Raw genomic sequence first — 15,043 nt, 5'->3', positions numbered from 1 at the left:
AGCAAAAAAGGCCAATGCAAAGTATCAATGGCTTTCTTTGTATCTGTTTTTTGTCATGTTCTTTTAAATATATATGACTGGGATGGCGAATGCACGACACATGTGCTATAGGTGGCATGTGGAACCCTCTCTGCAGGGACATGAGCCGTTGCCCAGTTCACCTCCACTTTGATTAGGTAATGGGAGATGGAAAAGCTGGAAGCTTTTTTCTCCTCACACTTGGATTGGGCAGAAATATAGGCCCACAATTTTAAAATTGCAGATTTCAGGCAAAAGGTCCTGTATCAATTGAATCCATGGCCCTGGGAAGTAACAAAGCCTCTCTGGTTTATTTGGCCACTTTATCTCAAATCTCAAGACATTTTGAATTGATCTTGGAACTAATAAAAAAACATGGAAAAATAAACGAAAAGAGATGCCTTCCATTAAACATCTGAATTCACAGAGAAACTTTATTCCAAATACAGCTCCAGCTATGATTAAGGTGGTAGAGAGAGAGGGCCTAGATAGATAGATAGATAGATAGATAGATAGATAGATAGATAGATAGATAGATAGATAGATAGATAGATAGATAGATAGATAGATAGATAGACAGACAGACAGACAGACAGACAGACAGACAGACAGACAGACAGACAGACAGACAGACTGACTGACTGACTGACTGACTGACTGACTGACTGACTGACTGACTGACTGACTGACTGACTGACTGAGGGAAGGGAGACCAGAGAATGGACCTCTAGCTTTCCTTCCTTCCCTGTTGGTTATTATCTCCCATCCTTTCCCTAGATTTGGGTGTGGCAAAGACAGTTGCTCTCTAGGTACTTCCAGAAAATGTGCACCTCCTGCAGCTCGCTAGACAGTGAAGACTCTGGGATTCCCTCCTGCCACTTTCTATCTTGGATTATTTTCCCATTCACATGGCAGAATGCTGAAAGCTTCCCATCTAGGCACAAGAGGATCAAATGGCTTCTTTGGATAAGAGACAAATCTGATTCATGGCTGTTTTCCATTTCATTATGGTGATCAAGTCCTCGCATACAGTGTTAAGCCTTCCAGATGCTGTCTTGTAGCAGGGTCACTACATTTTGGACATGTCCAGAAAGAATGATAGGATAGCTATGACTCAATACAGAGTAATGGAATTCTGAGGTCCCATAAGGACTATGAAGTCACCTAATACCTCCAGAAAAAAATGGTATACAGTATATATCCAAAGTGTTGCAAGTTTGGGTCATCAGTATGATCTTGACATCAAGCTCCACTGCTCAAACCTACTTTCAAGAAAAAAGTCATAGAGGGAGAAAATAACTACATTCACATAGATTTAGAGTCTTATTCCTGAATGTATAACAATTTCAATTATTAATTGGTTTATTTTACTGATAATGTTTGAATTTAATTTGATTAATGTTATACTTTTCCTATGTTTATTTCCTTCACTTTTAAATAGCAATTGTCACATTGATTCAAAGGAAGAATACAAAACACCAGTAACTGCAATAAAGAAGGTAATAACCTAAGAAACAATTTTACAGTCATTTCTCTACTTTTATCATGAGATGTTCCTTAGTGTTTAGATCTGGCCTCAGGATGATAATGTAGCACTTTGTGAAGAAGATGCAACCCAGCAGTCCAGCACTGGAGGTCAAGATGGAGAAGACTTGGACAATCACCATGGATTTTCCTTTGCTGCTCAGATAAGTGGGCAGGAAGGAGACCCAAACACTGCAGAAGACCAGCATGCTGAAGGTGATCAGTTTGGCTTCATTGAAGGTCCCAGGCAGGTTCCTGGCCAGGAAAGCCACAGTGAAGCAAATGGCAGCTAGGAAACACATATAGCCAAGGACAACATAAAACATGGTGACAGAGCCTTCATTGCATTGCAGGATGATCTCTCCAGGCTGGGAGTGGAGGTCCATATCAGGGAAAGGGGGAGAAATTCCCAGCCATAAGACACAGATGAAAATTTGGCCAGCAGAACCAGAAAGAACGATGGAGTTGGCCAAGCTCTTCCCCAACCATCTTCTCACACTGTTCCCAGGGTTTGAGGCCAGGAAAGCCAGCACTACTGTGATTGTTTTAGCCAACACAGAAGATACAGCTATTGAGAATACAATGCTGAACACTATTTGTCGGAGAAGACAGGTGACTTTCCTTGGTCGTCCAATGAAGAAAAAGGAGGACAAGAAGCAAAGCAAGAGGGATATCAGGAGGATGAAAGAGAGGTCTCGGTTGTTGGCTTTGACAATGGGAGTTTCAAGGTGTTTAATGAATATGAATGAAATGAATCCTGTAGTTAGGAACAAGAGTAGGGCAAAGGAGACCAGGATGATGCCCAGATGATCTTCATAAGACAGAAAGGTTATCCTTTTCTGTATACATTGGACTCTGTTCTGGGTAGGATATTGATCATCTGGGCACTTGGTGCATTTTTCAGTATCTGAGAAAAAAAGAAAGTAATATTTATTTTATACCTCTTTTCACCTTCCAAGAAAGATCTTCTTTGGATGTCAGATGATACTGACCAACCATGGCAGGTGCCAATATTGAAAAAACCAATAGGGGCAGGTTGACAATACTAACTGTGAATATGGGATCATCCCACAAACTTTCTAACATGTTCCAATGGAAATGCTCCCTCAGAATGTTCCCTGGATCTCTGCTTGAAATACATCAACTCAAGAGCATTGCTGCCCAATGGTTAAATGGTCCAGATATCCAGCCATAGACCTATCCATTCTAGTAGCTTTTCATACATAATTTTATTCACAAATGTACCCATCATTCCCATTATTCATTTTTAAAATAATCAACTATTCTGATGTTTTATATTTTATTTTTATTTTTTTGTTTTTTTTATTTAATTTTTTTTTTCGAAACAGAACTTTTTTATTTTTCTTTTAAAAAAAAACACAAATATGTCATCATTTGTCAATCATTAAGACATTGAAGTACAATTTTTTTGTGTGTGTGCCCCTCCCTCCCTCCATCCCCCACCCCCCTCCTCCTTCCCCCCCCCCAACTTCCCAGAACCCGTACACGGTATGGATTTTTAACTAACACAGTCTAAAATCTATTGAGAAAAAAGAAATAAAGAAATTAATGACATTCTACATTGACCTTAGCTTCTTCTTACTGAACTAACTTTTAACAGTTTAAATCATTTCTGATCTTAAGCATAGGCTAACTGGAATTTCTTAGTCCCGTATTTATTTTGTATATAGTCAATCCATTTTTTCCAGTCTCGTTTATATATCTCATTTGAATGATCTTTGAGATATGCCGATATTTTAGCCATCTCGGCTAAGTTTGTTACTTTCAATGTCCATTCTTGGATTGTAGGCAAGTCTTCCTTCTTCCAATATTGCGCCACCAACAGTCTTGCTGCAGTTATCAGGTGCAGAATCAAATTAGTCTCTACCACTGTAAAGTCAGTACATATACCTAGTAAAAATAACTGAGGAATAAACTTTATCCTTCTTTTAAAAACATTTTGCATGACCCACCATATTTTTATCCAAAATGCCTTAACCTTTTGGCAGGTCCACCATATATGATAATATGTAGCATCGAGAGAACCACACCTCCAACATTTAGGCTGTACATTCGGATACATAGAAACCAACTTTTTAGGATCTAAATGCCATCTATAGAACATCTTGTAAAAATTTTCTCTCAGATTTTGAGCTTGTGTAAATTTCACATTTCTTACCCAGATTCTTTCCCATGTATCCAACATTATTGGTTCCTCAATATTTTGAGCCCATTTTATCATACAATCTTTAACTAATTCTGTTTCCTAATCCATCTGTATTAATACATTATATATCCTCTTTATATGCATTAAGCTTTGATCTCTTATTTGTTTAAACAGATTATCCTCAACTTGGATAAAACCAATTTTTTGATCTATTTTCCACCTAGCCTGTAATTGCCCATACTGGAACCATGTTTGAACTACCTTCTCTGATGTTTTATATTTTGATACACATTTTTATATGCTGTTTCTGACAATTTTATTATATTAATGCTGCAATCTGTTACACCACATGAAATATGTATAATAGCCTACTTGGTTCTCTTCCCACCTCCGATTTCTGTTATATTGGTTTCCTTTTAATCCCAAGAGTTAATAGTTCCTTTTAGAACCACAACCATATCCCTTTTTTGTTGCTGTTGTATTTCATTATTTATTATACAAGAAAATTGGAAAGATCAGAAGAAGAGGGAAGATTCAGTAAAAAACCCAACCTAGGAAACTATGATGGCAGCAATGTTGAATCCGGTAATGTTGAACTGGGCTATCAACAATATTTGTGTTTTACCTCTTAACCCATTATATTGAAAATTGAAGCACTGAAAAAAACCCTCTAATAATGGTAAATATAATTTATGTCCCTTCTTCCACCTCTTTTATGGCAAATCTTGGTGAGCAAAAACCATTGATCTGAAACCATTTCTCATTTTCAAAGAATGCAGATATTCCTAAGAAGAATAAACATGGGAGGACAGCTCCAAACTGGCAAAAAAAGAAAAATTTCTTCTGATGTAAATAATATTGCACAATCCACCATGTTCTTCTATCTCTTCCTATATTCTCAAAATCTTTTTTTATTCCTCCCATTATAGAAGAAATTGGGCACTTTGCAAATTGAGAAGCACAAAATTGTGAAAAACAGATGTCTCTTTGAAAGTGCACATTGATCAGAATGTTCTGGTTGAATCCAGTACCCTTTTCTCTGGTAACACCCACCTTCCTGAGTGGAGATGGTCCCCTCTGGACAAGGAATACAGTCATAGCAGCAAACTGGCTCTCCTTGCCGAGCTTGCTTGAAAAATCCAGGATGACAATTTTCCACACATTTGGACTGAGGCAGAGACTAAGAAGAAGAACAAGGAATGATGAATGAAGTATGTTAAAATTAACCCTCAATGAAAAATGAAGGTAGACATGAACAATAGTCAAGTAGTTGCTGGACTTCATTTAGGTAAATTAGAACTTTTTAAGTAACTCTCAATGTTGCAGAGGATACAACTACTGAAGATTCTTCATTTAGTTTCTCCCTTTTGCTTCTAGAATATCTCATTGCAGTACAGAACATTTCTGCTTAATAAATTCTAGACTGAGCAATTGAGAAAAGATTTAGCATGAAGTGACAATTAGTGTCACATACATACATACACACAAACAAATACCTACATATACACATAAACAAATACGTACACACATACAAACACAACCACATGGTTGTATAACCATGCAGTCCTCCTTTCTTCATTTACCCATGAATTTAAAGTGGGATGCTGTATTCATATTAAAGTTTAGAACAAAAATTATTCTAAAAAGTTTATGCTTTTTTTTTTATTTTACAAGATTTATTAAAATTGAATAAAATTGTGGTGAAAAAAACCTGTGACCGGTTGGATCTGGGGAGGTTTCTTCTAGACTACATGTATCATTGCAAGGCCATGGTGGTCCAGAACCTCCTTCAATAAAGGAAAACTTCATTACGAATTTAGGCTGTCAACCTTAATGCATCTGCTTTTTGTTTATTTGTATATTTATTTGCTAATTTTATACTCCAAGGTCAGATGGTGCGAGTGATCAGGACCCTGGTCTCAGGCTGCTGTCGCTAAATGCCAGGTCTGTGGTTCATAAGGCCCCCCTCATCCGAGACTTGATAACTGATGAGGGCGCAGACCTGGCATGTATTACTGAAACATGGCTGGGCACGGAGGGAGGAGTCCCCCTCGTTGAGATGTGCCCAGCCGGATTTCAGGTGCTACACCAGCCGAGAGCCCAGGTAAGGGGTGGCGGTGTGGCTATTGTAGTCCAGGAGTCTTTAGTACCTCGTAGGATCCCTGCTCCGGAGCTTGTCGGGTGTGAGTCCCTGCTGGTGAAGCTGGACCTCAAGGGTCAAGTGGGTCTGCTGCCTACGTACCTGCCTCCCAACTGCGTTGCAGCAGCCCTCCCCTCACTCCTCGAGTCAGTAGCCGAGCTGGCAGCTGAGTTCCCTAGACTTATAGTTCTGGGGGACTTCAACTTGCCTTCGCTCGGTGAACGCTCTGACGGAGCGCAGGAGTTCATGGCTTCCATGACAGCCATGGGCTTGACTCAGGTAATTCGAGGCCCAACCCACTCAGCGGGTCACACGCTCGACCTCGTATTCCTCTCGGAGCAGTGGAGTTATGATCTTGGTCTGAGGGGTAATGAGATCATACCCCTGTCGTGGTCAGACCACTGCCTACTGAGGCTAGACTTCCGGAGGCCAAACCCCCACTGTAGGGAGGAGGAACCGACCAGGTGGTTCCGCCCCAAGCAACTGATGGACCGGGTTATTCCAGATACTCTCGCCCACAGTTCGGTGGAGACCCTTGTCGCTGCCTGGCACTCGGCAGCTTCGGGGTCTCTAAACCGGATTGCGCCACTACGGCCCCTCCGGGTCAGCGGCCCCCGGAGGCCTCCTTGGTTTACCGAGGAGCTCCGGGAGATAAAGCGCCGGAGGAGACGCCTAGAGAACCTGTGGAGATCAGACAGGTCCGAATTGAACCGGGCACTTGTAACAGCATGCACCAAGGAGTATACTCGCGCTTTAAGATCGGCAAAAAGAACACACATTGCCTCCTTGGTAGCGTCCGCCGAGTCCCGCCCAGCCGCCCTGTTTAGGATAACCCGCTGCCTCCTAAATAGGAGGGAGACGGAGGACCCCTTACAGGGTAAGGCTGAGGAGTATGTTCAGTTCTTGGCGGACAAAGTTGCCCGGTTTCGAGCGGACCTGGACTCCACTCTTGCAGAGCCAGCTGAGACACAGGGGAAAGACTTGGCAAACCATCTCTGGGTTGAGTTTCAGGAAGTTGCCTCTGGGGATGTGGACAAGGCTATGCGAGCTGTGAGTACCTCCACTTGTGTACTGGACCCGTGTCCCTCCTGGCTGGTTGCCAACAGCAGTGAGGTGACACGAGGCTGGATCCAAGCGGTTGTTGTGGCATCTCTTCGGGAGGGGCACTTTCCCACCGAGCTTAAGGCAGCGGTGGTGAGACCCCTTCTGAAGAAACCGTCTTTGGATCCAGCTGTTCTTAATAACTACCGTCCAGTCTCCAACCTTCCCTATGTGGGGAAGGTTGTTGAGAAAGTGGTGGCCCTCCAGCTTCAGCGTACCTTGGAGGAAGCAAACTATCTTGACCCCTTCCAGTCCGGCTTCCGACCAGGTTACAGCACAGAAACTGCTTTGGTCGCATTGACCGATGATCTCTGGAGAGCTAGGGATGGAGGCTTTGCGTCCATCCTGTTTCTCCTTGACCTCTCAGCGGCTTTCGATACCATCGACCATGGTATCCTTCTGCGACAACTGCGGGAGGTGGGAGTGGGCGGCACTGTCTTGCAGTGGTTCTCCTCCTACCTCTCGGACAGGTCGCAGTCGGTGTTGGTGGGTGGGCAGAGATCGTCCCCGAGGCCCCTAACATATGGGGTGCCACAGGGGTCGGTCTTGTCCCCCCTCCTATTTAACATATACATGAAACCGCTGGGCAAGATCATCCGAAGGCACGGGATAAAGTATCACCAATATGCGGATGATACTCAATTGTATCTGTCCGCCCTGTGCCAACTCAATGAAGCGGTGGACATGATGAACCAGGGTCTGGAAGCTGTTAAAGACTGGATGAGAGCAAACAAACTGGTGCTCAACCCAGACAAGACCGAGTGGCTGTTGTGTTTTCCTCCCAATAATTTGACCACCGTACCATCAATCAGGCTGGGGGGACAAAACTTATACCCCTCAGATAGGGTCCGCAACTTGGGAGTCCTCCTGGATCCACAGCTGAGTTTTGATCACCATCTATCGGCTGTGACCAGGGGGGCATTTGCCCAGGTTCGCCTGGTGCGCCAGTTGCGGCCCTACCTGAATCGGGAGGCTCTCACGACAGTCACTCGAGCCCTTGTGATCTCTAAGCTGGAATACTGCAACGTGCTCTACATGGGGCTGCCCTTGAAGAGCACCCGGAGACTTCAGCTAGTACAGAACGCGGCCGCGCGAGTGATTGTGGGCGCACCTCGGTTCGCCCACATAACACCTATCCTCCGCGAGCTGCGCTGGCTGCCTGTAGATCTCCGGGTGCAATTCAAGGTCTTACTTACCACCCATAAAGCGCTCCATGGTAGTGGATCTGACTATTTGAGAGACCGCCTTCTGCCAATAACCTCCCTGCGTCCCATCAGATCGCATAGAGCGGGCCTCCTCCGTATCCCATCCGCCAGTCAGTGCCGACTGGCGACTACCCGGAGGAGAGCCTTCTCAGTTGCTGCTCCGACGCTATGGAACAATCTCCCCGTGGAGATTCGTACCCTGACCACAGTCCAGGCCTTCCGTACAGCCCTTAAGATCTGGCTAGCCTGTCAGGCCTGGGGATAAACTCTTCTGCCCCTCCCGAATGCTGAGTGAATGTTGTGTTTTAGTACTTTTTAGTTATTTCACATTTTTTTTCTATATTTTGTCTTCACTCCCCTTCCCTTATTATTGTAAGCCGCCCTGAGTCCCCTCAGGAAAAAGGGCGGCCTATAAATGCTAAATAAAATCTAAAAAAAAATATATATCTAAATATGGCCACCATGCTGGCAAACTAAGAGTAAAACTGACTGCCTAGTTTCCAAAACTAGAGAGAGATGAAATGGAGGTGAGTCAATAGAACATGACCCTCAAAAATGGTAAGTCAGGCATTTTTTGCTCTATCACATGTGACGTGAACCCTGTGACCAAAAGAGATGTTTCTAAGATCAAGCAAGGTGTCCACAAAAAGGTTTTTTTCTGTTGAACAACCACAATTAGGAGACACCAATTAGCATGAAAAGACAGAGCTACATTTATTGTTGGTTAAATATGGACTCTCCTCTTTCCCAGAGAGGTAGCTGACAATCGAGATAAACAATTGCATTCAAGGATGTTCCATATGAAGTGATAAACCAAAGACCAAATTGAAGTAACTGTTTTTCCTTTCTTCCTTATTTCTTCCATTAATGAGTAAAGGGTGTTTTTTTTTTTTTTTTTTTTTTTTTTTTTTTTGATCAATCCTGGTTTCAGTGTTTCAGTTTTCTGGTCAGGGAACATCAGAAAAGTCACTATGATTTCTTGTGAATGGAAAGCCTTGGACCTTCTCCCTAAGGAGCAGAAGGCTATTCTTCTATCCCTAAGGCATGAAAGACAAGTATGGAATATTCTGACCAGTATGGTCTATTTAAGAATATAAACTTGCCCAGGCATGACAGACTAAACCTGAATTCCAAAGCATATTTCCCAAGGAAGTATTATCCAGAAGTTATCCTTGTGTCTGGCTTCTTCCCTCTTTCACTTCACCTGGAACCTGGGCTAATCTTAGGCAAGGAAACAAGACAGATTGATACTATCAGCACGAAAATCCCCAGCAAATATACATAATCTGTATATCTTTTTTATACAAATACCAGTTGCACAGAGGATACAAAATAGCCATGATTTATGTCCTAAAGAATTATCACCTAGCATCCCACATAGGACATGGCTGAATCAATTTGAAACAGTGTTCTATATTACAGCATATGAAACGGGTTGGATTCAGCTGGTTTGGACTGCTTTGGGTGAAACGGCTGACCCTGCCCACCACGCACCTCCAAGGAGTCTCTACGTGGCCTGTTCATCATGCCAGGTAAGCACAGGGCCACGTAGAGGCTCTGGGAGGGAGAAAAATGGGCCTACCTGAAGTCCAAAAATGGGCTTATTTCTGGCTTCTGGAGGGCCTCCGGAGCCCAGGGGAGGACATTTCTGCATGCCCGAATGCTCAGGAAAAGCCTCCGGAGCCTGGGGAAAGTGAAAAATGGGCCTACTGAAAGTTCCTTCAGAAGTCCAGAAATGGGCCCGTATCCAACTTCTGGAGGACCTCCGGACATCATGGGACACTGTTTTTGCCATCCTGGAAGCTTGGAGATAGCCTCTGGAGCCTGGGGAGGACAAAAAATGGGCCTCCCAGAATTCCAGAAATGAATGTTTTTCCTGCCTCTGGAGGGCCTTTGAAGTCCGGGGGATTCCATTTTGCCCTCCCAGAGGTTCAAGGGCAGCCTCTGGAGCCTGGGGAGGGTGACACCACCACCATCCCGTGTGAGGAGGCCACATAGGCCATAGCCACCATGGCCATACCCACCCAGCAACCAGACAGACAACTGGTTGCCAATTTTTTCAATCCTACCCCTAATCTGAAGGAGACCTTGCCAATTGTACTGAAGTGTCCCAAGCCATTTAAGAAAACTATAAGGGTTCAGTTCCCCACATTCAATTCTCACTGTATTGGTGAATAGGCTTAGCCACTTGAAAAATGTCTTAAGGCTTTGGAAAACAGAAAAAAAGGCACCAATGTTTCACCCACCTTATTGAGCAACTTAAACTGTGAAAGAGCATCTTGGTTGATAATAAGTCTCTGCCATTCAAAACTTCCCAGTTGCTCTGTAATGGGATCATCCCTGGCGAGAACTATCAAGCTTATGATGTTCAGATCTGCTGCCACATCACCATTTTGGTCCAAATACACTTTCATGTTGGAAAGGTTGCAAAACTCATTTTTCTTCAGAAAGGGATGAAACTAGAACAGAAATATCCAGGATGTTAAAAGCAGAAACCTTCGTTTTCCTATCCCACATTGTTTTTTTCAGACTTGAGTCTTTCTGCTACAGTTGTCTCACTTGCAAATATCCTGAGTTGCGAGAACAAATGTTATCACTGTCCTCAAAAGAAAGGTTCAGCAAAATTTGTCAGTCATATAAATATTGATAAAATAAATAATTGATGAAATTGGTAAAGTATATGGAGCCTTCTAGCCTGGGTATACAAAAATGTAGAATAAACGAACAAAGATTATTCACAAAGTCCTTGAAAGAAAAAGGGCAATTACCATAAAACATGGATTTTTCAGGAAGAAAGTTTCCAGTATAATGTTGTCCTGGGTAAAGCAGGTGCAAAAGATGGCTGGATGAGCTAATTCTACTTTATTGTGATGCTGCATTAACAGAATTTTACAATTCTGAAAATGCAAATCTCCTACCAACATTTTTTCACTCTGAAAATTTAGGATAATTCTTTCTCAGTTTCTTTATCATAACTTCGCTGTGGGTTTCCTTCTCTTATCTGAACTCTAGGCAGAAGTATGGCAGCTTTAATATAGGTGTGTATGTGTGTGTGTGCGTGTGTGTGTATGTGTTGTTCACTGATTATAATAAATTAATAATATTTTAATGGTTGGATAATAATCATATAGATAATTGGAAATTAATGTCATTAATGATGTGCTTGAGAAGAAAAAAATGTTTTTACATTCTGCAAACCACCCCAAAACAGCCCATTTTTCACGAAAAAGGGCCTGTTTTTTGTCAAAAAAAAATGCATGCATATTTATTTATTTATTTATTTATTTCTTGGACTTATATACCACTTCATAGGGCTTTCAGCCCTCTCTAAGGGGTTTACAATTTTTTAAGCAAATTTTTTAGCATACCCTTATGGAGGCTTATGCTGGGGGTTGGGAAGGGAAACGGCCCATTTTTTTTGCTCATTTCTGTCCTCCCCAGCCCCCAGGAGCTCTCTGAAAGCCTCCATAAGGGCATGCACAGCCATTTTGGTGAAGGGGCGGGCCTTCAGGAGGCAAAAAATGCTATATTTGGTGTATAAAACACACCCAGAGTTTCAGCCCCTTTTTTGAAGGAAAATGGTGCATCTTATATTCCAAAAAATATGGTAACTAAGGCAGAATATCAGCAGATAGCCAGAATCTGCAAAGTTGAAGTCAGGGAAGCAAAGCCTCAGAATGATGTGCTTGAGAATGGATGATGGAAAGGCTAAAAATAATAAATATATAACTGAGCAATACATCTGTGAATACCTAGAAGCAAGCCAGTTAAAACAAAAACCAACATGGGTTTGTCAAAAACAAATCATGCCAACCAAATCTTATTTCGTTCTTCCACAATGTGACCAAATTAGTGGATCACCAAAATGTTCTAAAAACAGTATACAGATTTCAGTAAAACATTTGATGAAGTAAATCACCACCTACTTCTTGGCAAGCTATAAAAATGTGGAATAGGCAGCCCCACCACATGGTGGCTTTGCGCCTGGCTGCCAAATTGTACTCAATTTGTAATCCTCAATGGAAATGAATTCACATGGATGGAAGTCAGCAGTGGGGTATCCCAAGGTTCCTTTTTAGGCCCAGTACTCTTCAATATCTCCATAAACAATCTAGACAATGGAAGCGAAGGGGGACTCATCAAATCTGCAGACAACACTAATTTGGCAGTAATAGCCAACACACAGAGGACAAGCTCAAGATCCAAAAAGATCTTGACAGACTTGAACACTGAGCCCTATCTAACAAAATGAAATTCAAAGTTGATTAAAGTAAAGTTTTACATTTCGGCAAGAAAAGACTAGATGAAACTTGGCTTAATGTCCGTAACTGTGAAAGAGATCTTAGGAGTCTTAGTGGATAATCATTTAAATGGCTAAAGGGTTAGTGTCACCCCATAAAATAGACCATGGTTTGCACTACTTCCATGATGGGCTTTTGGCAAAATATGGGCTGCACCTCACAAAGACTGGGAAGAATATTTTCAGAAAATGACTGGTTGAACTTATCAGGAGGGCTTTAAAGTAAAATTGAGGGGGGGGGGTGTGTGACCAGTTTTTGGGATCTCCAGGACCTAATTCCAAACAAAAAAAAACCTAGAAAGCAAGTCAAATAAAGAGGTAAGGAAAGATGAGAAGGAAGACAAACTCAAACACCACATAGGAGTCATACCCAGAATCAGATATAAAGATCTCAAATGTCTATATACAAATGCACAAAGTTTGGGGAACAAAGAGGGTCAATTTCAATTATTAATACATGAAGGTAGATATGATATACTTGGAATTAGAGAAACTTGATGGGATGAAACCCATGACTAGAACATAGTAATAGAAGGATACACGGTATTAAAAAAAAAACACCCAGATCTCATAAAAGAGGAGGTGGAGTTCCACTGTATGTAAAGGACCACTATACTGGTACAGAAATGCATGAAGCCAAATGAAAAAAAATGTCCTAGAATGCATATGGATCAATATAACAGAAAAAAAAGAATGACATTGCCATAGGTGTATACTACAAGCCATTCAACCAGGAAGAAAAAATAGACGTACTTTTTGCTAACCAATCAACAGATAAATGTAGGAAACACACTATCAAAATAATGGGGTATTTCAATTATCCTGTCATCAATTGAAAAAACTAATTCTACATAAAGTGAAAGATTGAATAGGTTACTGACCAACCTAGCTGACAAGTTTATTGTCCAAAAGTTAGAGTAGGGAACTAGAGGGACAGCCATATTGGATTTAATTCTTACAAACAGAGAAGAAGTAATAGAGGGTTGCAGAGTATAAAAACTTTTTTTTCTTGGGTCACCATGTCATACTAAAATTCATCATAACACAAACACAAGCAATATAATTTAATTCTATTACATTTTAATAACCTCAGAGAGAACTTGGGAAAGATTCCTTAGGATGAAAACCCTAAAGGGGAAAAGAAATCAAGAATCTTGGGAAACTGTGAAAAAAATTCTTATAAAAACCCAGTCCAGCACAATACTGAAAAAGAAAAATAAGAAATCCAAGAAGAAACTAACATGACTGAACAAAGATCTCTCTGACAAATTGAAAGAGAAAAAGGACAAGTACAAAAAATGGAAAGAGGAACACATACCCATATTTTTTGGAATATAAGACGCACCGGAGTATAAGATGCACCAAGGTTTTGAAGAGGCAAATTTTTTAAAAAGTAAGTAGGTAGGGATAGCGAAGGAGAGAAAGAGAGAGAAATACAGTAGGCAAGTAGGGAGAGAGTAGTTAGGTAGGTAGATAAAGGGAGGGGAGAGAGAGAGAGAGAGAGTGAGTAAGAGTAGGTAGATAGATAGGTAGAAGGATAGAGAGAGAGAAATGCAGTAGATAGGTAGTTGTTTCTGCTGGCTCAGCACTTGATCAATGTAATTCTCATCAATCTGTTAAAGAGCTTTCTGAAAAGAAAAAAATGTTTTTACATTCTGCAAACCACCCAAAAACAGCCCATTTTTCACGAAAAAGGGCCTGTTTTTTGTCAAAAAAAATTGCATGCATATTTATTTATTTATTTATTTATTGGACTTATATACCGCTTCATAGGGCTTTCAGCCCTCTCTAAGCGGTTTACAATTTTTTTAGCAAATTTTTTAGCATACCCTTATGGAGGCTTATGCTGGGGGTTGGGGGGGGAAACGGCCCATTTTTTTTGCTCATTTCTGTCCTCCCCAGCCCCCAGGAGCTCTCTGAAAGCCTCCATAAGGGCATGCACAGCCATTTTGGTGAAGGGGCGGGCCTTCAGGAGGCAAAAAATGCTATATTTGGTGTATAAAACACACCCAGAGTTTCAGCCCCTTTTTTGAGGGAAAATGGTGCATCTTATATTCCAAAAAATATGGTAACTAAGGCAGAATATCAGCAGATAGCCAGAATCTGCAAAGTTGAAGTCAGGGAAGCAAAGCCTCAGAATGAACAAAGACTTTAAAAATTCTAACATGTAAATAACAAGAAAAAAAAATAAGGAAACAGTCGGTCCACAAAATAGATGACAAGGAAGTAACAGGCATCAGAGAGAAAGCAGAGCTGCTTAACTCATTCTTTTCATTAGTCTTCATGAAAAAAGAAGTTATAGTCCATCCTATCAAAATATAATCATAAAGGACAGAAATAAAAGTTAAAATAAGGAAAAAATGATAAGAGAACACCTGTTTTATCTTGAGGAATACAAATCTATGGGACCTGATGAATTACATCAAAGAGTTCTAAAGGAGCTAGGAGATGCCATCTTAGAACCGCTGTACCACATCTTTAAAAAATTCTGGAACACTAGGGAACTATAAGAGGACTGGAAAAGAGTAGATGTGGTTCCCATCCTGAAAAAAGGAAGGGAAGAAACAGACCTTGGAAACTACAGACCA

General features: G+C 41.4%; 1 protein-coding gene across 1 annotated transcript; it reads right to left on the bottom strand.

Annotated features, from left to right (window-relative positions):
• Positions 1 to 1,544: 1,544 nt before the first annotated feature.
• Positions 1,545 to 9,928, bottom strand: LOC148047080 (vomeronasal type-2 receptor 26-like). Its single transcript, XM_087707730.1, has 4 exons — positions 9,866 to 9,928; positions 9,650 to 9,712; positions 4,763 to 4,889; positions 1,545 to 2,449 (listed from the first exon to the last, which is right to left on the bottom strand). Exons 1-4 carry the CDS (start codon positions 9,926 to 9,928, stop codon positions 1,545 to 1,547), a joined length of 1,158 nt encoding a protein of 385 aa, XP_087563856.1.
• Between the last annotated feature and the right edge of the window lie 5,115 nt (positions 9,929 to 15,043).

The sequence above is a fragment of the Thamnophis sirtalis genome, unplaced genomic scaffold, assembly GCF_051295495.1.
Source record: "Thamnophis sirtalis isolate CommonGarterSnake01/CBP01778 unplaced genomic scaffold, rThaSir2_p1.2 scaffold_3, whole genome shotgun sequence".
In the NCBI taxonomy this organism is placed as follows: domain Eukaryota; kingdom Metazoa; phylum Chordata; class Lepidosauria; order Squamata; family Natricidae; genus Thamnophis; species Thamnophis sirtalis.
The sequence above is the reverse complement of the archived record's forward strand: the minus strand, read 5'-3'. Positions and strand labels throughout refer to the sequence as shown.